Genomic DNA, 27,404 nt, shown 5'->3' on the forward strand with positions numbered 1-27,404 from the left:
CGCGGAGCGCGCAAAGTCGGCCCGCGCTGGGCAGCGCGCGGCGCTGATTGGCTGTTAGTGCGAGCGGACCCCTCAGAGAACTGGGAGCAGCAGGGCCTGAGCCAATCGCCCGGCCCGGGGTCCGCCGGGGTGAAGGTGCGGAGAGGGGAGAGGAACCGCGGGGAGGGAGGGAAAACAGGAGGGAGGGAAAACAGGAGGGAGGGAGAGGGAGAAAGAGGGAGAGGGAGGGAAGGAAGGGAAGAAGAAGGAAAGGGAAAGAGAGGAAGGGAGGGAAGGGAGAAGGAGAGGGAGGAAGAGAGAAAGGGAAGGAGGGAAGGAAGGAGAGAGAGGAGAAAGGAAGGAGGGAAAGGGGGTGGGAGAAGAGAGGGGAAGGGGGAGAGATGGAGGGAAAGAGAGAGTGAGTTTGGGAGGGAGGAAGGGAGGAGGAAGAGGAGGGAGACTAAGGAAGGGAAATAAGAATGGAGAGAGGAAGAAAGGGAGGGAAGGAAGGAGGGAGGGAAAGGAGGAAGAAGGAAAGAGGAAGAGAGGGAAAAGAGGGGGGAGGGAAAGAGAGGGGGAGGGAAGGAGAGAGTGAATGAGTGTGGAAGGGGAGATGGAAGGAGAGAAGGAAGGAGAAAAAGAAGGAGAAAAGAAAGGAAGAAGATAAGGGAGGAAGGAGGGAGGGAGAGGAAGAGAAGGAAGGGAGGAAGGAGGGAGGGAGAGGAAGGGAAGGAAGAATGGAGGGAGGAAGAAAGGAAGGAGGGAGGGAGAGAAAAGAGGGATGGAGGAAGGAAGAAGGAAAGGAGGAAGGGAGGGAAGGAGGACCAGCAGCAGCTGCTCTGCAGGCTGGTGCCTGGGGCAACGGCCCAGCAAGGCAGTTGTGGATCTCGAATTTCCTGGCTGCATCTGTCAGTGTTAATGCTCTCAAACATCCTTGGCAGTGAGAAGTAGTGGCCTGTAGATAGGTCCTAGAAACTTGGGTAAAAGGTGGTTGTGGTTCCAGGTGAACGAAGCTTTTTGAGTCCTTGTTGGCTGCTGGTTTAAAATTACTCAGAGTGAAAAGCTGAGAATAAACTGTGCAAACCTGCAACTGGTTAGCCTGACTTCAACTCTTAATGCGGTGCCTGTCAAAACAGGTAGCAGTATGTTGTTGGTTTTTGTTTTGTTTTGTTTTTTAATGTTGTGTAAGCTGTGTTGGGAAGTGACTCATAATCACCCGTATTGTACCGTTAAAGTATTAGTTTAAAGGACTCTCAGCAATACTCTGAAGGATGGTGAGATGAACAGAATGATGAAATGAACACTGGAGTGACTCCTTTAGGTCCAAACTTCCAACCTTTCCCTGCAACAGCGTGTTTGATTCAAACTTGTACATCTCCATCTACTGGTGGCAAAGGAGACCTTGAAACAGTCACACCTTCATGTTAGGCGGCTGTAAAATCTGCGGAGATGTAAGCATCACCTTAGTCTCTTGATGCCCCAAGGGGAATGGTTTTCTTTTGTGAAAAGGAAAGTGTACATTTCCTGCGAGAATTTAAGTAGCAAGAGTGTGGAGTGTCTGCTGCTTTCGGCAGTATGTTCAGCTTAATGGTACTGGTTGTCCAACTAAATAAATGTACTAGTTATCGAGGAAACAGTATGAAATGGCATAGATTAAATTCTTCTTGACTTGTGAAGTGACCTGTTGTCTGTTTTTACTTTATATATATGTATACACATAATATTTTCTTTTTTTAATTCATTTTTGCTAAAACAGGTGCAGCCATGCAAGAAAGCACACGTTTTGCGTCATCGGGAGATGATGTTAAAATATGGGATTCCTCATCTCTAACTGTGGTGGAGCAGTTCAACCCACATACGCCCTCACATCCAGTCAGCTCTCTATGTTGGGCCAGCAATAGTATCCTTTACAGTTTCAGCGATAGATTTGCTTTGCAATTTCAGAGATTATTTTTTTTTTAATTCAAGTGCCTGTAAATCACAGGCCTGATGCAGTTTTGAAGACTTGCATAAAAAGATTGGAATATATTGTGATAAAAATTTTGTGGTTCTCTGTGTGGAAGTGATTTACAAAACAAACTCACACTGGTAAATGCTTCAGAAGAAGTAGTTTTTCTTCCTTTAGGAGGCTAACACTTTTTTAATGATTATGATATGCTTGAATTCCCTGCCGATTGTAAAGCTTAGTCATTTGTTTCTTCAGTAGTTGATTACAGTATTCACTTTCAGGGCAGTGCTTAATTTGCTGACAAGGTTGTACAAAGCAATTGCTAGTGTAGAATTCTGTACATAGTGTAGAGAGGAAAGTGGTAATGAAAGATTTTTTTTGTGTGCGTGTTCTGAACAGCTTCATGTTGATTCTAATAGTCTTTGATAGTGTACACTTACTGCTTTGTCTATAGGCACCGATTTTCTTTGCACTGTTCGTAGCGTTTGCAGAGGGGACACAAATGTGTTGGATGTGTAGGAAGACATTCATAGGGGATGGTGGAAGTGGATCTGACCCATTTAAACCTTTCACCTCTGTCTTGGAAGCCTCTTACAGGATGACAATACGAGATGCCAAGTGTTAGGTGAATATATGAAAAATTTCATGAAGACAGTGCACTGTGAGGTGAACAGCTTGTGTGGCTGTCATGTAAAAAGGCAACGGTGTCTGATCGTGATGTAAAAAGGACAGGAATGTGGCATATAGAAGTCCTGCAAGTTCTAAATGTCTGACCCTAAGTCTGCAGATAAGTGGATGTATGAGAAAAAAAATTGAAACAGAACAGAAATTGATCTATGGAGCTTGCAGAGAAATAGAAACACATATATAATATTTATATATAAATATGTGTGTGTGTTTTAGTAGACTTTAGCTATGGACAGTCTGTCTTAAGCTTTCTTCTCTTGTCATCCCCCCAAACTAAAGTAATGAATATCTTCTTCTATATGCTTTTGATTGTTTTTTGTTGTTTTTGGGGTAGAGCATTGGGTTTGGTTCTTCATAATCCTGTAAGCTAAAATGGTGCCTTAAATACTGAAAGAAATAACCTGCCTGCCAGTTCTTTGGTGTTAAATCCAGCCAACTGACCTGTATTCTTGAATTAGGCAATATAAAATCACAATGGGCATTTTCCTGAAGATATACAGGACATGGATCTAAATGGTTACTCCATTCGTTGATGAGGGTGCAGGGGCAGTTTCCCTGCTCTGTGGTTCTATATTGATGGCTTTTCTTCCTCCTTTGAGGTACTTGGTTTCATAAAAGGTTATTTTTTGTTTGTTTGTTTGTTTTTGTCGCCTCAGTACGGAGGGAGACAAATTAACAAACATTCATTGTACTCTAGAAACTATGTGGTAAAGTAGTTTAATGTTTGTCATGAACAGGACTGTTGTTTAAATCCGTAGTCCACTCACAGCAACAGATATTCCTTTGGACTTTAGTGATAAATGGGGCTCTTGATGGTTGTGGGGAAACAGAATTGTAGGCCAGATAAGCTGCTTTAGTGTTAAAGAGCTCTTAAATAATATCTGCCAGTTACCCCTTCCCCTCTCTTCTCTTCGAAAGAAATTGCCTTGTATTGGGAAGGGCTGTAGTGAATGCAAGAGCTTCTTAATGAGCTACTGGAAAATAGCCTTATGTTTCTATTTCTAGGTCCCTTCAAGTTGTAGTGCTTTAGACTGTTTAGCCAATCTGTCTTCTGTTCAGTAGGGGAAACTTACTGTGGCTTTTATTAATCACTGGTGTAATACAATTATGGTCCATAACTTGCGACTAAGACAGATACCTGGTCACTGCTTCTGCTGCTGGTGATAAAATAGTTGTTTCAGGATGTAAAAGTAAACCTGTTCCACTCTTTGAAATAGCTGAAGGTGTAAGTATGACGAATGCTGTTCCCTGTTTTCTTTCCCCATCCCACCTTGTGTACTGTTTGTGTCGCATCTGTTCTGCATTTTGGTATCAATTTAATTTTAGCATTTTTGGAGTTATGACATAAAAACATTTCGTTGGGTAATGTTAAATACATGTAAAGAGTGAGGGGAATAGTGCTTCTGAAATAGTTCTATCAGTAAGAAAATACAACTGTGGTTGTACTAGCATCTGATGCTGATGGGTTTCTGCGAGGGGAATTTGCCAGTTGAGCCTCGATGTGATAGCTTGACACAGTCAGTGGATCAAACTTGATCTAATGTGTAGAGGAAGGAGCAGACCTCGAGCTTGAACTTCATTTTGCACCTTGAATTGTCAGTATTCTGCATGCCTGTGAATTCATGGTGAAAAACATAAGAATCTCTAAAGGTTGCTCTTGGAGTGTACATGTGCTGGCTTCTGGGAACGGGATAATGTCTCTTATGGTCAGTTTTTATTTTTCCTGTTAAATGGAAATGTGGCACTATAACCTCTTCAGAAAGATGGACTTAGTTTTAGAACAGTCTTGTAACATGGTTACTTGAATGACTTGTTAGTGTTCTGAGCCATTCTAATTATTCTCTTTGGATAGCTGTTGTAATGCTAATTTGGACTGGAAATTTTCTGAAAACTTGTTCAAACCAGGCTTCCCGGTTGCAGAAGCAAACATGTTCAAAGGTGGAGTGTTTGTCCTGGGGATTTCAATAAATCCGGTCTATAACTAATGCTATCATTTCCAGTTTTACCATATAAATAATTAGATGGTCTTGTTTTTTCCTCATTCAAATCTTAGGGACTTAAAAGTGAATTTTCAACGCGATAGAGCTGAATAATAATTTGTCCTCAGTGTAGGTCTATCATTAAGATTGACATTTTTTTCAGAAGCTGGAACTTCGGTGATTATTTAAAAAGAATCACTTTACCAAATTATGAGGTTTGCTGCTATAATATTCTTTGTAATGTTTAGGGAATGTGAAGTACATGACTTGGACAACTTTTTGATTTTCTTTTAAGGAAGTTTTTTTCCTAAACTTAGCATTTTCTTTTTAAAACTCAGTACCTGGATAGAAGTCTGTGATTGTACTTTAGGGAGCTATAATTTTAAAGGGAAAATGAATATTGAAGGAAAAGGTTCTAAAATTTTGAAATAGGAAAATGTGAGCATTTGAGAGTTTAATAATTAATGTATTCAGATCTTGAAGTATATTAAATGTAAGAGGAAACTGAACTATATTTTAAACGCCTTCTAATAGGAAGTGATTGTAGGTCAATCAGTCTGTGGGACTGTGTCAGTGAACGTGAAAACACATAAGAACATGCTTTTAAGTAGATTTGAATAAATCCCTTAATTATCTTTAACATACTTTTTTTCCCTCCCTCATTGCCATTAGGCAAAACAGACGCGTGTGAGCTTGAATTCTAGCTCTTCATATATTGTGAGTGGAGGCCTTGATAACACAGTTAATATTTGGGATCTGAAATCCAGAAAGGTTTACCGTAACCTTAAGGTAAGTTTGGCTGAGGAAGAACTGTAGCTTTCATGATTTCCATGTTTTGTTGCCAACTGTTAAAAATGTACTTTCTCTTAAGTCTCGTGTCTTAGCGTCAAGTTCATGGGTAGGAGCTAGCACACGTGTGTCTTGTTCAAGTTTGTGTTCTTTATGTGCTGTGCATAGAAAATTTAATTTAGCAAGCATACTTAGCTTGAGGTCTTCAGATTACAGTTCTACAATAATGTGTGTTCAAATTTTCAGAATAGGTATTTTATTTTGCAAATTCGTACTGATATTCTCTGATGGGGATTTTTTCCAAGGGAAGTATTTTAGATAATTGCTGTTTCTGATACAAACAAGAAGGCACATTTGCTTGTGTTGAACACTATAGCAAAACTACTGTTATGCAAAACTGGGACATGGTTTTCTTCTTCTAAGGGATCCAGTATGAATTCTCTAAGACCTTGTTATGATGCACAAAACCTAGGATGGTCTAGTGTATTACCATGATGCCTCCAGTAGATGATTTGCACTCATTTAGGAGCACTTAAAGAGCCTATAAAACTTTAGCTTTAATTTATTCTTTTTTTTTCCCTTGGACTTCTGCAGTTTAAAACAAAACTACTAAGTAGCTAATACAATACTTTTAAATACGTTTTTCTCCTTTCTGGGCTAGAAGTACTTGATTGTCTTGCCTTATATATTCAGTTAATGCAATATCATCATTGGAAATGACTATATGGAAAAGCTATTAGGTAAATATATGTGTTAATACTAAAATTGACAGAAGGGGCAGTTGGCAGTAGTATATCAGATTAACAGCAAGTGTGTTAATATATCACTGGTTTCTGGAAGACTTTACTTTAAAAATAACATAAATGACACCTGTGGTAGGTATCTCTATGGTTGTCTTTGTTAAAATATTGTATGCAATTATGGCATCATCTTTTATTAATTTATTAAAACAGTCTTCTGAAAACAGTCGGATTGTGGTTGAAATATAATGGCTGAACATACTCTTCAGTATCTTCTGCTGCTTTCTGGGATATTCCATGTTAACATTCAGTAAGATTATTTAGGACTTAAAGATGGTCAGAAACAGATATCAAGCTGAAGTTTTTCTACGAAAGCATAGATTAGAAAGGAATATGGTTATACTGAATGCCTTTAACCCTCTCCCTCTAACCTCGCTCTTCCACAGGACCATAAAGATGAAGTCACATGTGTTACATATAATTGGAATGATTGCTATATTGCTTCTGGATCTTTGAGTGGTGAAATTATCCTACACAGTATCACCACCAATTTATCAAGTGCTCCATTTGGTTACGGCAGCCGTCAGGTAGGCTATCTGTATAAAATTCCTTTCAGGTATGAGGCTTTATAATTCACAGTGTTTAGAAATTGAAAGTGTGTATCAAGAGCTTTTAAGTTTGTTCATCTGTTTCCTTTTAGTTTTTAAGAGTGCACTTATGAAAACATAAAAAGGAACCATTGTGTGTATACTAGTCTTAAATAATGGTCAACATTGAAATACAAATTTCTCAAGTGCCTTTACTTATATACAGGCTACAGCATATTTTACTTTGGCTCCTCAGGAACAAACTTCTACACATTTTAGAACCTAACAAAAACCATCTGGCTTTACAAACTAAACCAGGAGTTCAATGTGTGACTCATTGTATATTGTTGTAAAGAACAAATACCACGTAGCCTGGGTTCTGACTTACCCATAGTAATGAGATTTACAACTGAACAGGGCCATCTGTACAGTAGGGGTGAACATAAGCCTGCATTTGGAAATAATAAATTTATTTAATCTGGAGATTACAATTGCACAGCGGCTCAAAGAGAAAAGCAATGAGATTTTATATTACCTACTTAGGTGTTTAGGTGAGATTTTTGATAACTAGTTTGAAGGAAGACTCTGCAGAAAACAAACACGAAGCACATGTACTGCTTGGGGGCCTTCATGGAGTTTTCCACTGCAATTCCTTTTTGCAGACTCAAAAAATATTGGAGAATTCGTGGGTATCATTAGGGGGATTCCCTCGGTCTAAGGGCATCTGCAGTAGTAAATGAGCTGTGTCTCACTGGAAGTTCCAGCACGCGTTCTTAGTGTGAATGTTGTCTTAGGCACAGCCAAATGTTTGTGTTCTAGGCATTCTTTTATTTTTTACTGAGCCATTTTTAGAGGTAGAAGCTGCCTAGGGAATGCAAAACTGTTTCTTTGGTCCTAAACCTGACCTTTAATGTCACAGTGAACGCTGCAGTTGTGACTTACTTGTTTTCTGTTACTGCAAGAACTTTTTCAGTCCTAGATTGCAGATAGGGTTAATTTTTTCTCCTGTCTAGCATGAACAATATTACTATTACTTGATGAAGAATCTCTTTATGACTGCATAGTGTCTTGGGAATTGTGGTATACTTTCTGCTGAAAAAATTCAAACTACCTCTGTCTTTGGGTGCTGCAGTGTCTTTGATCCATCACAGTAGTCTCATACTTGCAAAACTGTACTTCATACCTGGTCTCATCTCTAAAAATCTATCTATACAGTCAGTTCATTTTTCTGATATAATTGTTATGATCTTATGAAAAACGTGAATGTGGCAGGAGCTACAGGGATATCTGTGACTGGATTACACAGCTGAGGTGAATATTCGGAGCGGAGACTATGTTGCTGGTTAACTGGAAAATGAAAAAATTCTTCTGGGGGTGACTTGTATCAACCTATTTGATTATATTCAACTCTTTTTTTCCACCAAAAAGTGATTAGGAGTAAGTGATGTAGTGAATAGCTATTTTGGCAGATGAAATCAAGAGGTCTGCTGCAAAACTGAGTGACCTTTAAGATGGATAAAGATATTTGAAGTGTTAAATCAAAGTAATTGCAGGCAGAGAGCTGCTATTCACCTTCTAAAGGGTCTGTAGTGTTTTCTCAAGGGGGGGCAGTTCTTTGATTGCAGCTTTAATTTAAGATGGAATTGAGCTACAATTATGTAATGGGGTGGCTATTTGTATATCCCAGTTTATCAGCTAATTTTATATCCCAAAAATTATGTTTGCTCTTATGTGTAAAAATAGCTTTGTTTTGGGTTTTAATTGGTACTTATAGAGAACTGCAGGATTAATAGTGCAGTGAAGCAAATATCTGACAACCTGTGTAATTCTTTTAAGTTTAAAAAGCCCTTACTTGATTTATAGTTTAGGGGCCCGGTTTTCTAAAAGCTTGAATAGATACACAGTGTATTGTCCTGCTCCATCCTGGCACTAGCTGTCTGGCTTAGTAAGGGTCACTACTCCCTAGTAACTGCTTCTACAATTGGAGAATGCGAGGTCAAACTGACCTTATAAAATTTAGCTTGTCTCTGTTTGATTCAGCATGATGGAATGTAGTTTCCTTGCCAGTTAATTTCTGATATTGTATAGACTCTACAAGTGGTGGAATAGCCCAAGGTTGCGGTGCTTTCTGTGACTTTAAACAACTTTCTTTTCATGTGAGTGTTGGCCTACATTCTGTTAATTGATTTTGATTTAGAAACACCTTTGTGCTTTATTAGAGTTGAGTTCTAGCACGGAGTTGTTTGCAGATCCCATAATTTGTCTTTGTTGTTGGTATTCATTTAGACTACCAGATTCTTATCTACTTGCTGTTGTGAGGATGAATTAAGGTTTGTTTTGAAACATAATGTTTGTTCAAGTCTTCCCTGCCCGGTGGTATTCTCCTAGCAACAGGATTTAGTTCAGTTGTTTGAACAGCTGGCTGGTTTGTAAAGAAATGTGATGAGTTCTGGTCACTCCATATAGTGAAATAGCTTTAAAAGCTGAAGACTGTCAACTGTGTTTACATCCTCCTTCTCACTTATAAAGCTCACTAAGGTATAAAGGAGATTAGGAAATTGTACTGTCTTTAAACAAAGTAATCAATGATGCTAGACTGCTTTTGGTGTAGTTTTGGGCTTTTCACTTGTTTTCCAGTGATGAAAACCCCTAAGTGTAACTAGTCCTTTCTTAGCAACAGATCAACCATTTTCTGCAGTGCACTGGTCCTTGTTTAGATGACTTGCTGTGAAACTTAAGGATAAAATGTACTTTCATTTTCTACAGTAAATCTACTCCGATCACAGATAAGGTAAAAAGATGTCTGTGGCTTTTTGTGCTACACTGACTGGTAAAATCTTCCAAAAGAGGACTTAACTTTCTCTTTGTGGGTTTAGCACCTTGTGCTGAATGTGTTTGTGGTAGTTATACATTTGCCAAACTTCCAGAGGTCATCAGGAGTTGTACTTGTTAAGGTGTGGTCAAACTTGCTTCATATTTACAGGTTAGTTCCAAATCAACTCTCTCCAAATAATTGCATCCTTCTCAAATTATTTTAGTGTTGGTGATTAAAACCACTGGAAAACAGATGACCCCTTCGCACTTCGCACTTCTTCAGACTTTTGCTCTAAGCATATTTGAGTTTCAACTAGTGAGCAGCTATGCTGACTTAAAATACAGTAACTATCTTAAATATCCCCCTAGAACCAATTCAGGTGAGACACTTAAGCTTGCTTAGTCAGACTTTTCCCAATGAAACATGTCCCACACCTTTGCCATTTGATTTTGTGTATTTGATTCTGTGGATGAAATTGTAATCTGTAAGCATTCTTGGGCTTCCTTTTCAGAAAAGTACCAATGTTTAACTTGTCTCCCACATCCTTAGCTAATTTTTTTCTTGTAACTGGTAAACCTTGCAGTTGAACCACATGAGTTGTGTTTTTTAGGCTTGGGATTCCTATTGCTGGCAGTATGAAGGCCAAGGAACTGTACTGGGCCTATTTGCAGCTAGTCTGAGTTGATGGCCCAAGTGTTCAAAATCTGAGTAACAGAACTCTTGTTTCTAAGCTGTAAGTTAAGAAAAGGGACAGGAGATAACAAATGAAGTGCAGCTACTTAGGTAAAAACTTGATTAGCAGTGTGCTAAAGTTCTGTGTGACTTCAAAATGACAGGCAAAAATCAACATTTTTCTAAAGACTGTTTTGTGAAGACTGTGGCTATGTGTTAGTTTCATGTCACTAAGATAGACAAAAACATTGGAAAGTGTAAGAAATAAGATAAAGGAACATGTATTGAAGTTAAAAATAGATGATAATCTTATGTGGAATAGGATGTGTGACAGCTCAGAAAAAGTTTACAGAATTAGGACTGGCAGAGGTACAGAGGAGTTAGAAGTGGAGGGGAAGCCTGGTAATGATAAAAGGAAGGAACCAAAGTAAATAGACTCTTACATAACAGTTAATATAAAAGGATACACAGTTAAACAGTATTTTTAAGTTCAGTGACATAAAGGGTAACGTTTTTGTCTGAACACACAGTTGCTCATGATAGTTTTTGATTGTAGCATCTTCTTTGGCAATAAAAATAATCAGAGGCAGAAGGTTGGAAAAGTAACTTGAGAATTACAACAAAAGGAATATTATAAAAGAGATAAGTTTTGGTTTTAACTTACTGGAAGAGAGTTATGCCTTGCATTAGATTATCTTGAATCTGTCTCTTGTGGTGGGTGGAGAGGGGTCCCTTTTACCTTTTTCAGAACTTCGGTATTGAATGCTTTTATACATCAAATATCTGATCAAGTATAATAATTTATCTCTTCCTGTACAAGGAGTCCCTTTCTCTTGCAGCACTGGGTCACAAAAAAGATATTCTTCTGTATATATTTGTTGGCTTTCATGGTGGCTGTATGTGTGTTTGAATTTCACTCCAGTGAACACTGGACAGCGTGTTAGTGGTTTTGTTTGTTTTGTTATAAAATTTGTGTACAGTTGAGTCAATAATTTAATGATAAAGCAAGAATGCTGCTTAATGAAGGCCATTCTCATTCTAAAATAGTTTCTGATTTGCTTTCTGACTATGGATGGAGTGGGAAATGAGGAAAAGGTTAAGACAATGTAAGTGATGTAGTTTGACCATCTGCATCTTAATATTTGATGCTTTCCCCCACGAGGCTTGGTTCTCTGCTGTTTCTAACTGTGCCACGCTTAAGGCTCTATTTTTTTCATGCAGATATTTGTCAGATAAATTATTTTTTAAAGAAAACTTCAAATTAAGTGACTCACATGTGGGAGGAGAAATGTTTTTGTTTTGTCTTGCAAGCGGCCTTTCAGAAATGAGGTTCTTTCATGCCTACAGCTCTCTGGACAGGAGTTTAAAATTTGGGCATGTAGCATACTGTCAGAGGTGCCAATATGATGCATTAAAGTGTGATCTCATTAAAGTGTGTGCACAAATTTAAGTGCCTGTGTTGCTTGAGTCTGACCTAGCAATTGAATTGTTGCAAGTGAAGTTTGTTGCTAACTAGCTCAGTGAAAATGAGGAGTGAAAGGGGGCTTCCTTGCACCTCCTTCATCAGCAATCTGAAATTAAAGTGTTAAGCTACTCTGAGGAAACACCACGACTTCAATGAGAAGTGGGGAACAGAGCTAATGTGAAGAAGACATGTAGATGAAAGTAGATGGAGAATTTACCTTGGGCCTGTGAAGTTAGAAGGAAAAATTAGAAAAGGAAATGTGAGACTTGGTAGGATAGCAAGGGAGATTTGAGGAGAGCTAGGAGAGAGAAACCTTGGTGGGCAGGAGAACAGAGAAGGGAGAAAGTGGAACAGGAGCCAGTGCCAGGGCAGTAGAGAAGGTGTTTGGAGGTGAAGCATTGAGAGAACTGCTTGATGGTTGAACTTGATGATTGTAGAGGTCTTTTCCAGTCTTAACAATTCTAAGAACTGTGAGGTATAGGCGTGTTCCAATGCAGATCATGTATGTAATTGAAGCAGTTATTTCTGAGACTCTTGATACTTCTTTTTTTAAAGTAAATAAACTGAAAAATGCTAAGGAAAATGTCTCCATCGGTCCAGTAGAGAACCGTATTAACTATAAGCAGTAATCATTTGTACTATTTGAACGTGCGGTTGAGAGTGCCGCTTTGTGGAGCAATTAGGCTTCCAGCAAGACGTGCAGTGCAAGTGCTGGAAATTACAGTGGAGGCATATGAACCAATACATATCTCCATTAAAATGAAGTTACAGAGAAGTAGGATAAAATCTAATATAGCATGTTATGGTGCGGTCTGTACTAGAATAATATAATAGTTTTTAGAAAGCATTTTCAGGCAAATAAAATGCAATTGCTTTCATCTGTCTGGACTTGAATAAACCACTTGATTCAGTGGATGGAGCTTAGAAGGGAATTGAGAGTGATAAATTGATTATAGGAAAGAAGTCAGTAATATTAAAAGAAAATATTTATTTGGGTTATTGGTAGCTAATCTTGTTTAATATTTTCATTAATGGTTATGAGAAGTAGAGCCACTATGAGACAAAGTTGGAAAGCATTACCCGTAAGAGAGGATTGTGTCAGTGTCCAAAAATGATTGAAATAATAGATGTGGGGATAGCTATGACAGTATAGAAATCAAGGTACCAGACTTGGGTCACAACTAAGGCTTTTCTTATTAGACTAGGATTTGAAAATTCCTAAGGGAAGGGAGGACTCGAACTTCTTGATCATCAAATGGCAATGAGCAACCAAACCAGATTGGATCACAAAAAAGAAAATGCAATTGAGGATATGTCAGGATGAGTATTTACAGTACAAAACGGAGGAAGTGTTACTGCGTCTGCAAAGGCAGTAACAAAATGTTTTGAGGATAGTATAAAATTTTAGTTCTCTGTATTCAAGAAAGATTCAAATTGGGAGAGTTCCAAAGAGACTGTGATGGTACTAAAAAACCGATCTTGGGAAACAGTCTCGCTTATTGTTTATAGCAAAATAAAGCCTGGAAGAAGGTGAGATGGTTCTTTGTTAGAACAGGCAAAAGCAGCAGTGCGGAGCTAGGAGACAATTTAAATGTAAGTGCATTGTTGTCACAGGAGTGAATTGGTGCAAAAGAGTCATAAATAAAATTAATCTGGAAATTGAATATCGTAATTTAGTGTTAAGGCGGTGAGGTTCTGAGACATCCTTTGAAGCAGTATGGTAGAAACAAAATACCTGCTTCTGTAAGGCAAGTTAAGCTCCTGTATTACATCGATCTGTGATAACTAGGCTGCATGTGATAAACCAGGCGTATTACCCTCTTCTGTGGTCCTAGCTCTGACAGTGTGAAGTCTGTTCTTCTGCAGGACCTACCTGCATAACTGGAGTGTGTGTGTCATACAAAATTGGCTTATATCCAAGTACTGAAAATCAGGAGGGAGTTAAGTTTATCTTTCTCGGCAGGAGACTAATTGCTGAAATAATATAGCTTTTCACTCCTTTAATTTAAGATGTGGTGTGGGTTTTTTGTAGTGTGATACTTGCTGCAAAATCAAGAACCTTTTCTAGAATTTTTCTTCTTTTGTTCTTGTCCTTTATTTTGCTGATCAACTCACATGGTACCTATACTGATACATAAAATAAGTCTGCCCTCCTGACAGCAAATATGGCATAGTAATAAAAAATGAAATAAGGTATTTTTTTCTTTTTATTTCTCAGAGTGGCCAGCCAACTACTTCAACTTGATGTAACATCTGTGTTCCTAATGTGTTTGTGTGTTTATAGAATAATTTAATGTGGTGTTTAGTAGTGGTATTACAATTCCTTTTTTTTGTCTGTTCTACAGCCTATTCGACACTTGCAATATTCATCCTTTAAGAAATCCTTGCTGGGCAGTGTTTCCGACAGTGGAAATGTAACTCTGTGGGATGTAAATAGCCAGAACCCATATCATAATTTTGAAAATGCTCATAAAGCACCAGCTTCAGAAATCTGCTTTTCTCCAGTCAATAAGCTGCTGCTTGTAACTGTAGGTTGCGATAAAAGAATTATTCTCTACGACTCTTCAAGTAAAAAGTGAGTATATTAAAGACCTTTGATTTTATAGGATTTTTATTTAGTTTTTATAAACTGGAAAAGCACACCTGTGACATGAAATATTCAGACCACCTTAGGAATGAAGCAGATGGCATACTGATATTGGAGAATGTGTGCCATAGTCCATTTTGCATATTTATTTAAAAAACAAACAAACAATTAAAAAAAACAGGGCACATAGGGGTGCTGCATATGAGTGACCACTTGCAAGTGCTTGTGCAGAGGCTTTTCCTGTTGATACAGAGCAGTTAGCTTCTGTGAGAGGCATTACAGCCTGTAAGGACCTGCAGCCACCTGAACTTAGCTTGTCTACTTTTCTAGTTCCAGACATTAGACAGAGCTGTGGTAAGGTGTGCAAAGTTGCTGAGATAGAGAGCCTTAAATATGGGAAGGTATTAGTCAAAAATGCAGGAAGGGTGGCCCATAGGTGATGAGGTTGTTTCTCAAGAGGGTAGGTTGGCAAGTGGTTTCGTGGGACTTTGGTTATACTGCGGATTGCATTTTCACTCTAGTTGAATGAAAGCGAGAGTCTGGCTCTAGTTTGGAAAGAGTGTAGTAGAAGAATGTAAACTCGGACCTGAAGTTCTTCCTGGAGTTATGGGAAGGCTGGAATTGATGATGGGCTTGGGAAGCTAGAGGATGTTTATAGTGTGATTGCTGCTGGAAATGATGGTACCAGTAAATAATTTCAGTGTCAGAACTGCAGTTATGAAGGCAATTTGATCCTGTCCTGGAGGAATCTTTTGGGACCTATGCAGTCTTTAATTTGTTAAGCATGAACACATAGTATAATACATCGTTCTGTAAGATATTTCACTGAATTTACCAGGCACTGGAGATGTGGAAGTGCTGGCCTGTAGCTGAATTGTGAAAGCTTTTATACTTTTTTTTTTTTTAGGTACTGTTGTTTTGAAAAGCCTGACTTTGGAACTCTTAAAAGATTCTTTCTCCTGTTCTTTCTCCTGTTTGAAGGTTACTGACAACAATAGTTGCTGATTTTCCTCTGACAACAGTAGACTTCATGCCTGATGGTACTACCTTGGCTGTAGGAGGTTCCCGGGGAAAAATCTGCCAGTATGACTTAAGACAACTGGCATCACCAGTGAAAACAGTTATTGCTCACAAAGGCTATGTGCAATGCATACGTCTTCAGTTTAGTAGCACTTTTTCCAAGGTAAAAAAAAATTCCTTTTCATTGCCTAATGTGCAGATCAGTGAAAGGAAAGCATAAGTTCTAAATAAAATTTTAGCATTCAATTTTGAAGTGTTATATATGCAAACAAAAGTGGTTCACAGCACAGAAATTGCAAACTGCTCAGTCATATTAGGGGGTTTTAATGTGGAATTCCACCTCCAGCCTCAGAAATGATTGAAACTTTAGTCTTAAATTTCATGGTGTGGATATGCTACTATTGCAGATCAGTTTGTGGCACCTTAGATTCATTTGTAGACAGTAGCAGAAAGATCTGTAATAGCCTTTCCACTTAAGGGGAAGAGGCACAACTGCCCATCTTGAGATATTTTGCATGATCATATGTATGATCTTTTGCAGGCGCATATAAACAGTGTAGAAGTTAAGATTAAGTAATAGAGAAGGCTTAAGAGGTTCTTCCAAAATGTAAATAGGCTCTACTTTATCCAGAAACCCCACACATCCATTTAGTGGAGATGGAGGGAATCTTTGAAGTGGATTCTTTACCACTCTGAGACTTTCCTCTTCTTCTAGCTCACTTGCTGTGAGTGGTTGTCTACTCCTTTACAGTTTGGAGTCCCTAAAAATCTAATATCTTATTTTTCCTATGCCTAAGCCTAGGATCAAAGTTAGCTCATGCCGAATTACTCCATTGTTACCTAAAATCCTGTTGCTATTCTTTTGCAGGTCCACTCAGTATTCATGTAATAATACAGATGTTTCCCGTGTTTTTTGAAGTTAGATTTAGACTTTTTTTTTATATTTTGAAAGACTTCTAGGCAACTGTTGCCTAGATTTTTGTTGCCTGATTTTTTTTTTTTCAGTGTGTACAGGAAGAACATTGACTTTTATTTTTAGCTGAAGGAATAATAGCTTCTTTTAATTTGTTCTATTTTTTTTTCTTCAGTCTAACCTTACAGGTTCTTCAAATAAACCTCAGTTTGTAAGAGCAGACGTTAAAGCTGGTAGTAATCTTGGAGGAATTAAAAATATTGCCATCAAAAATGCTGCCCCTCAAGCATCAGCAACGGTTTCATCTCATCTGCCAAATGAGAGTAAGGGAGGAGAGGTTCTTCATGAGAAAACAGGTACTGTCTTTCTGCTCTTATCATCATATGTGTCATAATGTAGAAGACTGAAGGAATTTCTCCTGCCTTGACTATTACAGCTGAGGGAAGTGTGTGTGTTTGAAAGAATTGTGCGCACATGCCTGCACATCTGCAGCTTCTTTTCCCTCCCCTACTGCATTAGACATACTGTGAGACTGTGGTGAATTGGGTCTTAATACGAGCTTTAGACATGGGAAACTCTAAAACTCTGGACTTGCAGTGAAAGTATGTATTTAAACCTTAAAGGAGGAGGAAGGCTCACAGTATCGCCATAAGAGTTATCTTTTCTGTTCTGACTTCCTGTAGATTATGCTTATGTACGTAATCTATTTTCTTATGCGCTGTCTGTAGGGAATGCAGAGCTAATGGTTTGTAATTCTATTAATAAATAAAAGTAACAGACCTCATCTAAAAAAACCAACCAGACAAAACGCAGGAAAAAGAAAACCTAGTCCAAAAACCCAAGTGAGAGCTGAACTGTGTTTTTGTGCGAGGCATGATTCCAGTATCACATGGTAGGAAAGATGTTAAATATAGTTGAAAGTATGATTAGTTGTATAACTGTACTTGCTATTTATGCTTCTAAAATAACAAGTTCTTTATAAGAATTCTGGGCATTATTCTAAAATTTTGCAACTGTGTGAAATGTACTCTTAGAATTTCATTTAATTCTGAAAATGCGGTGAAGTCAGTAACACTGTTAGTTTGATTCTTTGGAAAAAAACTCCTCAAGCCATTTTAATGCAACAGCATTTTTCCTCTCCCTTTTAAAATAAGGAGAAATACATTTAGCAAGAGTCATTAGGAAATAAACCACTGCAGTCCACAGAGACGTGTATTAATGACCTCCCTTGGGTATGCAGTGAAGTACGAGGTAAAATAAAATGCTTCCTATGTATGCAAGAAGTGTTGTTAATCAGCTTTACTGAATAGTGTGGAAAATTTTATTTCAGTTAAAATATATGATTTATTATCTTTATTTGAAGTTGGAATGGCTGTTACCCCATAAATAGCACCATGCATAATAAATAGTTCTTTTAAGAAAATAAAGGCTTACCAAGTAAAACAAATATTTTTCATTAAACTGAGTGTTCACTTTAAAAGTAGACACCTTTGCATATTCAGAAGATATGGTCTTTTAAAATTTAAAAATGGGAATGGATGTGTGACCAGAAACTGCTGTGGAAATGGGCTCTAAAAGAGACCCTGATCATAGCAAAAGTGGGGACGGGCTCTTTATCAGGGAGTATAGTGGTAGGATGAGGGGTAATGGTTTTATACTAAAGGAGGGTAGATTTAGGCTGGATATAAGGAAGACATTTTTTACACTGAGGGTAGTGGAACATGAACAGGCTGCCCAGGGAGGTAATAGAGGCCTCATCCCTGGAAATGCCTGAGGTCTGGTTGGATGGGGCTCTGAGCAACCTGATGTTGTGGAAGATGCCCTTCTGCAGGGGAGTTGGACTAGGTGACCTATAAAGGTTCCTTCCAACCCAAAGCATTCTATGATTCTAAGAATCTGTGATTTTGTGGATGAATTTTGGGGAAACAAGGAACATTCACTAAAGTGCTCTCATAGCATATCTGAAACAAAAAAAAACACCTGTTCATACAGCTTATAAATAGATTGGGGTTTTTTGTCACAGGTATTTTAAAGTACAAAAGTATAAGCGAAGTCAGAATGGGGTGAAAAGTTTGGATGTCCTTTGAGCTAGTTTTCCATAAATTTCTATTTAACAGCCATCCTCTGGTTTACATACTCATTAAATTCAGATTACTAGGAGTGGGTAAAAAATATACAAAAGACATTTTGCCTTATTTTATATTACACTTTCTCCATGTAGATCCCGTGTAGACTGTGGCACAGGTTGATACTGCTCTTCTACTTTTCACTGAGTATGCCAAGTATTTACTTAACCAGCAAGTGTAGTCCTACATGTCACAATTGACACATCTAAAGGAGTGAAAAATGTGCTATATTAATACATTTAAAAGTGAAATCTTAACCTGACTCAGTTTCAGGGTTGTGTAAACGCTTGGACATGGTTAATTATAGTCATCCACACAGTGACATTTGGATCACTTGGACTAGTAATCCCACATAGAGAAGCAGTTACAGGTTTTATGAACAGTAGCTTGTTTTTTTTAATTTTATTTTTAATTTTAATTAAAGAAGGTACTAAAGCAAGCTTTAGATGATATTTATAGGCGATTTGTGTATTGCACAGCAAATGCTCCTTGCATAGATCATAATGTATACAAGGAAAATCTAGGTGCTGCTTGAGTTAGGAGTTCAGTGAGGGCAGAATAGCAGCTTGCTAACAGTCCTGATCTGGTTTCAAATATACTAAATTGTGAAACTTACTTAGGTGGTTATCTTAGCAGTTCAGTTCACTTCTCCATGTATTACTCATCTGAAAACTGTACTTTGAATAATTACTGGGGGCTTTTGGACTTAAGATATGCTTCCATTCTGTGGACAACTGTTGCTGTTGCCATGCATACGAATGCAAACCTTTTTTTCCCCCCCGAATTGGGTCAAGGATGGGGCTTTGAGGGCGGAGTAAGGAAAAGTCTAGGAAAAAGGTTTTTTATCTGCAACTGTAACCCCACTCTGATATCCTAATATTAGAAACAAGCAGTGCATAGCCTAATATCAGGTGAACTTTAAAACAGATGTTCTGTAGAATTGCGCTTAGAATGCTTATTGGCCAGAGTGAAGCAGATTTCTCTTTAGAATAAATTAGAATTTTGATCATCTGGATGTGATCACCTTTGTGGGGAGCGCATTCAGCAGTTTTCATTTCACGTGATACACCATAAATTTGCCACATCCATCATTCACACTTATCTGAAAATGAGTGCATTTTCCAGTTTGACAACCCTTTGTTTTAAAAAGAGAAAAGGAATCCTACTGTATGTTATTTGCTTAGTAAATATCTTAACTTTTACTCATGTTCCTCAGTAGTGACATCCCAAATGAGGAAGTTAAAGTTGACCTTCTAACTGGGATCTGCAGAAGGTCCTAAAGTGCTTGGTAGACTTACCAAGCATTGTGCTTGCTGTAAGGTTGCTTAGAGATACCGTATTATTTTTGGAAAACTTCAGTTACTAACTGAATTTTATTGTCCTTTTAGGCTTTCCCCATAGTTGCAGCCTGGATGTGATTCCATCTAAAGAAACAGATCACGGGAAAAGTGCTGATTTAAGTAATTTTGATGATTTGGGTCGAAATAGTTTAGGAGATGTGTTTTCTCCAGTCAGAGATGGTAAGTTGCTGATACTGAAATTTGTCGAGCGTCATTCATCTGCACATAGCATGATGTTTTGACATTTGTATGTTACTGATTGCTGTACCTACTTGGTATTTTAATTTACCTTTGATTATGAACTTAATCCAATGAGTTGAATATTGATGTAGTTTTCATGTAATAACCACTTTGTCTGTGTTCTGGTACTTTGTAGATAATACTGCAAGTAAAGCAAATGAAGATCCTCAAGGAAAAGCAGATGGTAAGTATACTTTCAGTGTATTTTTCTTGTCAGCGGTAGGTCTTTGGAGGCCTACGCTTGTACTTAGGCGCTAATTTTGTCATACTGTTGAAGGCAGACAATTTCCAGAAAAGTTAATTTGTTTCAGTGTCTGATTTCACCATTTGTTTTGACACAACATAGTAGCAGAAAATCAAGAATATGGTCCTAAAGTGATTTTGTTTTTCCTTTATGCAATTTATAGTGATATATACAGACTTTTCATGATGTTTACTTACATAAGGACAGTTATAGCATAAATTCGATTTAAAGATTTCGTTTTTGTGGGGTGCATTTTTGGGTGATTTTCTTTTTTTCTTTCTTTGGTTTATTTGTTTTGTGTGAGGGTGCAGACATTTTAATTATAGGGTTGGTTTGGGGTGTGTGTGTGTTTTGATCCATGTATTTCACCCTTCCCTTTTACATTTTAGGTCTGGATTTCCAGTCCTACCTTTCGGGTTTGGATCTTCTCCCTCTGTTCACGGCTGCCTTACCAGTAAAAAGAAACCCAGTGGGAGGTAGCACACAAGCGATACGGTCTGGTCCATCACATGTAGTTGTGGGATCTCCTGTTAAAGACAAGGCAGAACATCCAGAGACTGACGCTAAAAAAATAAATCTTGGAAAGCAAGAACCTGAAGAAGTTTTAAAGCAGGTATACTATACTAATTGTTATGAATGGTCTTTCTAGAATCTTGACAGAATACTGCTACTTAGAATCATAGAATGGTTTGGGTTAGAAGATACCTTAAACATCATCCAGTTCCAACCTCCCTGCCATGGGCAAGGACATCATCCACTAGGTCACGTGGCTCAAAGCCACTTGAAGTCAAAATACATAATAGTGTCCCATCTAATTGTATTTTGCAACTCTGTTCACCCTGTTGACACAAATCTGTAAAATGTTAAGTGCGTTGGCTTTCAACGATGCAAGATAAATGTGTTTCTCCTAAATAAGCTCAGTTTGCAAAAGTTCACATGAAACAAAACTGGGCTAGCCCAAGGAATATTTTGATTTTTCTCAAAAATCAAGAATCATCATTAGTTGGTTGCATCAGTGTGGTTGTTTGTCATTTATTAGGTCAATTCCACCCTTTTCCTTCCCTATTCTCCATCTCTTTCTTGAGATATCTTAGGATCTTCACAGAAGCCTGTCGATCTTCTTTAGTATTGCTTTTGAGAAGTCTGAGTTTGCTAGAAATGATGTTTATAACTTTGCCACAAAATGTTTGATGTGAAAATTAAGAAGTTCCTGTCTTTTGTACTCTTTCCTGTGTGTGTGCACTTGAGGCAATTTTGAATACTTTAGCAATCAATTTTTAAAGTGTCTTGTTATAGAAAATGAAAAGCATATATTTGTGAGTAGATTCCTAAACTAAAAAATGTTTGAAGGTGCATTCCTGAAAACTTAGTCTTCAAGTGTAATTAGATAATTGTAATAAGTAAATTCATTGTCTTTTTTATTTATTTTTATTGTTAGCTTTCAAAATTGAGCTCATCAAATGTAGAATCTGTAACTCTAAGTTCTCCACCATCATCCACTGCTGTAAAGGCACCTGATGCACATGAGAGAATAGGGAAGAGTATTCAAGCTGACCCTGCATATGATCTACCAGTAAATGGTACTCCCTTATCAAGTAAGTAGATCATTTTGGCCCAGTTTTAGGTGTGCTTGATTGTGAACTGATGTGAAACCTGATAATATGCCCTAGGCAATAAAACAGAATATCCTGTCTTGATTCTTCTGTAAATCCAGTTAGCACTCTTAGAACATCTCTGTTTGCCTTTGAAAAGACTAATTCTAATTTTTTTTTTTATTTGCTAAGTAATATTGGAGATAAAATATTCACAAGCCTCCTGTACTCCATTACACTGTTTAACAAAATATTTATTTAATTAATAATTTTATTTTTAATTGTAAAGGTCCAAAGATAACATCACATGTCACTACTGGAGTTGCAAGTTCATTGTCGGAAAAGATAGCAGAAACCATTGCGAGTAGCAGACCAAACGCACCTCTGACATCAATCCAAATCAGCTTCATTCAGAATATGATACAAGAAACAATGGATGATTTCAGGTACTGGTATTCATGCATTGGTTTTCGATAACATGTTTTCTTAGTAAGATGTTTTAGTATCTCCTTCAACAAATTGCTACTTGCATTAGAAAATGACACCATTAATAGCCCTAATCTTGGAAACCTAGGTATGAAACGTTATTTTTAATCACTTTAATGGCTAATGAGTGGCTTTGCTAACATGCTTTCAGAATGAGAATTTGAATACTTCTCAGATGGTAAATTTATCTGCATAACTAGATCCCTGCTGTTTTCCTGAAGCCTTGTGCTGATTTCTTTCCGTCCCTGCTCATCCCCTGTCCCAGCAGGAGAAACTTGCCTTAAAGCTGACATTGTGGAGTTTGATCTAGATAACTTGACTTGTATTGGCTTTGATAGTGGTTAGCCTGGCGTGTGTAAGGTAAAATACTGTGTGTATTTCTGCTGGTGAAGCTTTAGATTTAAAAATAATGTTTCCGCTGTAAATGGTAGTTGATGTCAGACTACTTTGTGTTTGTGGATACCTAACTAACGTTCCACTTGTCATAAAAGAAGTAAGTCGAGTTAGCATGGATTTAGAGTGAAGTTCAAAGGAGATGGAGCAGTTGAGAGAGTTCTGTCTGGGGATCGCTACCCAACCCAGGTTTAAGATGGAGCAGGTCAGCTGAGATGGTGGAGGGGGAAAATGATTGCCTGACAGGGGAAGTATTGCTGTCTTGGTGACAAAAAAAGGAATGCAAATCTAGCTTAGTAGGTCCATGTACTATAGCTGTTCTGTATCTGCTAACAGAAAAATATATTAAATGTTATTAAATGTCTTTATGTAAGAATATACTACAGTAAAAACACCCTTCGGATTTTTTGGTGATAGTCACACATCTGATTAATAGTGGCAACTTTCACATGACTTGAAGTGCAGTTTAGGGGCTGCAGGTGTTTCTTCTTTAAAGTCTGTGTTCAGGCACTCCAGTATTGGAAAGTATCCTTGTCAGTCTTGTACTTCTCATATCTGAGATCTGAAGCATCAGAGATTGTGTTTCTCTTCTGACCTACGCTTCCTGGAGCAGCTGGAAGGCTGTGCTGGCCCTTTTCCCAGTTGTAAATTGTGGATACATTCAAACTGATTGTAAAAGATTGTTTGTACAGAGGTCAGTAAGAGGGGAGGGAGCCATTGCAAGCTCTTCATTGATATAAGTACCTTTCATCCTCGAATCTGAGGAAAGGATTTTTATTGCTCTTGCCTGAAATCTGTTCCCAATAAAGTAATGGGTTAAAAAACAAGGACCTTGGAAAAGGGCCAGGAGGAGTACAGAACTAATTTGGTTACAAAAAGCTGCTTGTTTCTTAAACTTCCTGTCTTTGGGAGATAACTTACATGTTTGGGTTTCTAATCTGCCAGGTGGCATCTGTGCTCCATACACTGGAAGAAGGTTGTTTGCCTCCAGTGAGAGTTCTGAAGCACAATAACCTGTGGGAATAGAAAGTGAAGAATATATTCCCTTTGGGTTTGCTATGTGTTTTAGGAAACGAGAATTAAATAAGATCTGTGTGCATCTAGGAGTTCCCTTACTTTCTCAGGTCATCAGTACCCACAGCACAATATTCGCTCTCAGATTGCATTGCGAGGCACTGTTCAGGAAGAGCATTACAAGCTGGCCTACTTTTTTGTGAGCTATTCTTCCTGAGTGTCTGCAACACTTACCAGTGTAGTGTTCAGGAAGTATTTCCAAGCTTGGTTCTTGTAGCGTGGAATAGTTGTCCATGAATTGGCAAATTCACGTCAATTCACAGACAACACTGCCACTGCTTTTTATGTAGATTAATCTGGAGCATTCGGTGGGCTTGAGAGTAATGTTACCATTTATCACAGCTGATGTTTTGGGCTCTCTTACAAAAGAGTGCTGAAAGTAACGTACTGAAAAGCTGTATCTTCAGTTAGAGATAAATACTTTTTGTGGTACTTGTGATCGAATGATTGAAAATCATTTTTACCATTCAAAGCTGAGAGAAGTTTACAGCTTGTACGTGAAAAAACAATCTTGATATTGCCTTGTATGTATTTATATTTCTAAACAGAAAAGATCCTAAGTTTTTTGTATACCCAAAAAATGGTACTTATGGAAGTCAATGTTATAGCATAAGTATTCCAGAAAATAAGCAGTAGAGGAGTACGTTTTATGGCTTAAGGGCTTTTAGACTCATGTTTCATGATGTCACAAGGATGAGGAAGTGTGGAGTTCTGGGTACCGAGAACTGGAGAGAATTACTACTTTCTAACTAAAACTAAGCATTGTCCTTTTGCAATTCTTCCCCCAGAGAAGCATGCCATCGAGATATTGTGAATTTGCAAGTGGAGATGATCAAGCAGTTCCATATGCAGTTGGTATGTACAAGGAGCATTGGGGGAAACATTCAATTTTCATTTTAAATAATACCAAGGCATGCAGACTTCAGCAAAACTGAAAATCAGTTTTGCTTGTTAAGAGTGAGTAAGAGAGGATTGGATGTGAAGGAGGGGGAAATTATTAATTAGAATTATTAAATGGTTTTATGCTTGATTAAATAAGGGAAACATATGTATTGGGTAGGTATCATTAATTCCATTTTTCAGGACTTACAGAAAGACAAAAGGGAAACAAATTTAGCTGTGCTTTGGAAAGGAGCACGAGCTAGGGTAAGGAGGAGGTAGACGGAATTCAAACAGAAAGCTTCACTAACAGGTGCTGCATGCATACTGAACAGTGTTCTGTGTTCTTTAACTATACTTTTTTATGAATCTTTGTTCTTTTGATCTGCATTAAAAAGACCTCCTCTCAGTACTGAACATTTTAATGGACCCTGCATTAGTAGATTCACATCCTGAAAAGTGCAAAATATCCTTTTGATAAAATATTCACTAATGTATTAATGATCAAAATACTGTATGTCAGCATAAAAAAAAAATCTTACTTTTCTTATCAAAAGTTTTTAAAAACAGTATTATCTAGGTTATTTAATTTTCAAAAGAGATATGAAAATGAATATGATAAAACTGGAATAATTAACTTTAAAGCCACTGATTGGGAATTTTTTCTTTCTCTCTAGAATGAAATGCATGCTTTACTGGAAAGATATTCTGTAAATGAAAGCTTAGTAGCTGAAATAGAGAGACTACGAGAGGAAAACAAAAGACTGAGGAGTCACTTCTGAAAGACTGTTTAGAAAATTAACAAGAACTCACTACAGGTGGTTTGTTGCTTATCACAGATCATCCATCATCACTGAAGTATTGTACAAAGACCTGCTAGTATTTTGAACGTGACTTTTTTCTTCTGAAGAAATGATGTAAGATAGTATGTGTACTTATAAAATTTGTAATAGATAAACACTTTATAAAAACATTTGCATACTTGTGCTAACCACCTTGAAATACATCCTTCCAACAGGATAGTACATCACCAGAGTTTTAATAATATGTGAAGTGCCTTTTTAAAAACAAAGACAAAACAGGACAGATGCCTTTTTCTGTAAGGATTTTTTTATATACCTACTTTTCTATCTGCTTCTTGACTGCTGTCAGAAACAATCACCATAGCTTGCCTTTCAGATACTTTTCTTAGAGAAAAAAGGGAGAGAAGCTTACTTCTGCATGGTATCAAGCCCTTTATAAAGAGCTGGAAAATAGAGTATTGAGTTAACTTTATTCAACTGGCAACACCTCTATCCTGAGTAAAACTAGAAGTGGAAAATATTCTCAAACTTGGTGCCATGATCTTTCTTACTATCTTTGTAAGTCTGAAATTTGTGCTTGTCTGCTGTGAACTTTGTTGCAAATGCTACTTCAACTGCACAATGAGATTTTTGTTACAACTTTAGCTATGAGGCTAGAATTCTTTTTATTTACATGTATTTAAGTATTGTCATAGCTTGTCTAATTTGAATGAAACTTTGGACTTCAAAACATTAAGTGTACTTAGCTGTTAATAATACAGCATTGTGTAAATGTGGTCTTTTAGTCTTTGACTTAAGCATCTTTTGTGCCCCCTCCCTTACTATTGAGCAGTACTGTTGTAGTTTTAACACTTATTGGTTTAGTGTAGCCTTTTTGAGATAGCTGCGTACTAAATCTAACTAGTATCTTAGTTGTGTGATTAACAAAACAAACATTAAAGAGAAATGACTTCAGTAGCATGATGGTATCGTTTGGCTTGGCCTTTATTTGTGCCAAGATATTAAATTAAAACTTAATTTTACCTTAATTAAAATAACTTAAAATTGTAGAGTAAACATTTCTCTGAAAAACTTCTAGAAGTGCTGCTTGCTATTGAAAGTTTTCTTGAGGCTTCTTAATTTTCTCACTAGTATTTGCTTGGTTTTTTTCACTCAGTCAGACAAGGAAAGTTTGAGAACGTGGTAAGTTAATTAGTTAGAGCTTCTAGTGTTTAAATCCATAAAGGCTCTCTTCTACTAAATAAGCCATAATATATAGTGTAACTTATTTTTATATGTTATGAAACTAAAAAAAAAACCCTATCTGTACCTTTTCCCTATCCTTAACATTTTTTTAAAAAAAGAGAATGTTCCTTTCTTTTTCATGTCAGTTAATGACAAGTACAATCTTGTAACAGGATGAAGGTGTTCAAGTAGTCTTTAGTATTAGGTAAAGGACTTTTAAATGTCTGCAGTTCTCCTGCTTTCATTAGCCTTTAAGAATATTTCTATATCACGTATAACTTCATGGTGAAAGGAAGCAATGCAAGTTAAATTTTTTTAGTAACTTAACACAGTGTACGTTCATAGGATGTGTAAGCTTGACATATTGAGACACTTCATGAAGACAGCAGTGGTTGCAGGTAGGAAAAATATCTTACTGTTTTTCTACATGATTTGCAGTGTTAATGAAGTAACCCTGCATATTTGCATCTTTTGACTTATTCCCCAAGTGCTCTTGCTAGTACGCCCAGATGACATCAGAGAATTAGACAAGTATCTTGGGTATTTGGCGTGTAGGTAATTTGTTTCCTTGACTCAGAATTGTTTAATGGTTTCCTTAATTTTCAAATGGAGGTGATTATAGCAAGACTGATTAAAAGGAGACATTTTGGCCTTTTAAAGATTTTTTTTAGGGCTTTTTTTCCCATATCTCAGGGTTATTGTAGCACAAGTAGCCACACATGCTGTGTGGAGTCCCAATATGCCTACCCCTACAGGGGCATGTTTTGCCTTGTACAAATATATAATTTGTATGTTTAAAATAAAGCTTGTTTTAACACTTTG

At 37.4% G+C, this 27,404-nt stretch overlaps 1 protein-coding gene across 5 annotated transcripts; it reads left to right on the forward strand.

Moving 5' to 3' along the window:
* NEDD1 (NEDD1 gamma-tubulin ring complex targeting factor) lies at positions 1 to 27,404 on the forward strand. Of its 5 annotated transcripts, none has more exons than XM_054056285.1 (16): positions 32 to 135; positions 983 to 1,115; positions 1,736 to 1,879; positions 3,745 to 3,839; positions 5,266 to 5,382; positions 6,569 to 6,709; positions 14,007 to 14,236; positions 15,230 to 15,431; positions 16,357 to 16,537; positions 19,696 to 19,827; positions 20,024 to 20,071; positions 20,521 to 20,744; positions 21,570 to 21,726; positions 22,013 to 22,169; positions 24,465 to 24,531; positions 25,233 to 27,404. In XM_054056285.1, the coding sequence occupies exons 3-16, from the start codon at positions 1,744 to 1,746 to the stop codon at positions 25,335 to 25,337; spliced, it is 1,992 nt and encodes a 663-aa protein (XP_053912260.1). In that variant the 5' UTR covers positions 32 to 135; positions 983 to 1,115; positions 1,736 to 1,743; the 3' UTR covers positions 25,338 to 27,404. The 5 variants fall into 5 exon arrangements, with proteins under 5 accessions (XP_053912259.1, XP_053912260.1, XP_053912261.1 ...); XM_054056286.1 differs by having other exon boundaries at positions 119 to 135; positions 1,034 to 1,115; XM_054056284.1 differs by lacking the exon at positions 983 to 1,115 and having other exon boundaries at positions 1 to 135.

Source organism: Cuculus canorus, chromosome 1 (assembly GCF_017976375.1).
Source record: "Cuculus canorus isolate bCucCan1 chromosome 1, bCucCan1.pri, whole genome shotgun sequence".
Lineage (NCBI taxonomy): Eukaryota > Metazoa > Chordata > Aves > Cuculiformes > Cuculidae > Cuculus > Cuculus canorus.

Excerpts from the sequence above, each read along its gene's own strand:
- NEDD1 (XM_054056284.1), top strand. The coding sequence starts at position 1,744 with ATGCAAGAAAGCACACGTTTTGCGTCATCGGGAGATGATGTTAAAATA. Across the intron at positions 5,383-6,568 it reads AGGTTTACCGTAACCTTAAG|GACCATAAAGATGAAGTCAC; the intron begins GTAAGTTTGGCT and ends GCTCTTCCACAG. Across the intron at positions 14,237-15,229 it reads TACGACTCTTCAAGTAAAAA|GTTACTGACAACAATAGTTG; the intron begins GTGAGTATATTA and ends TCCTGTTTGAAG.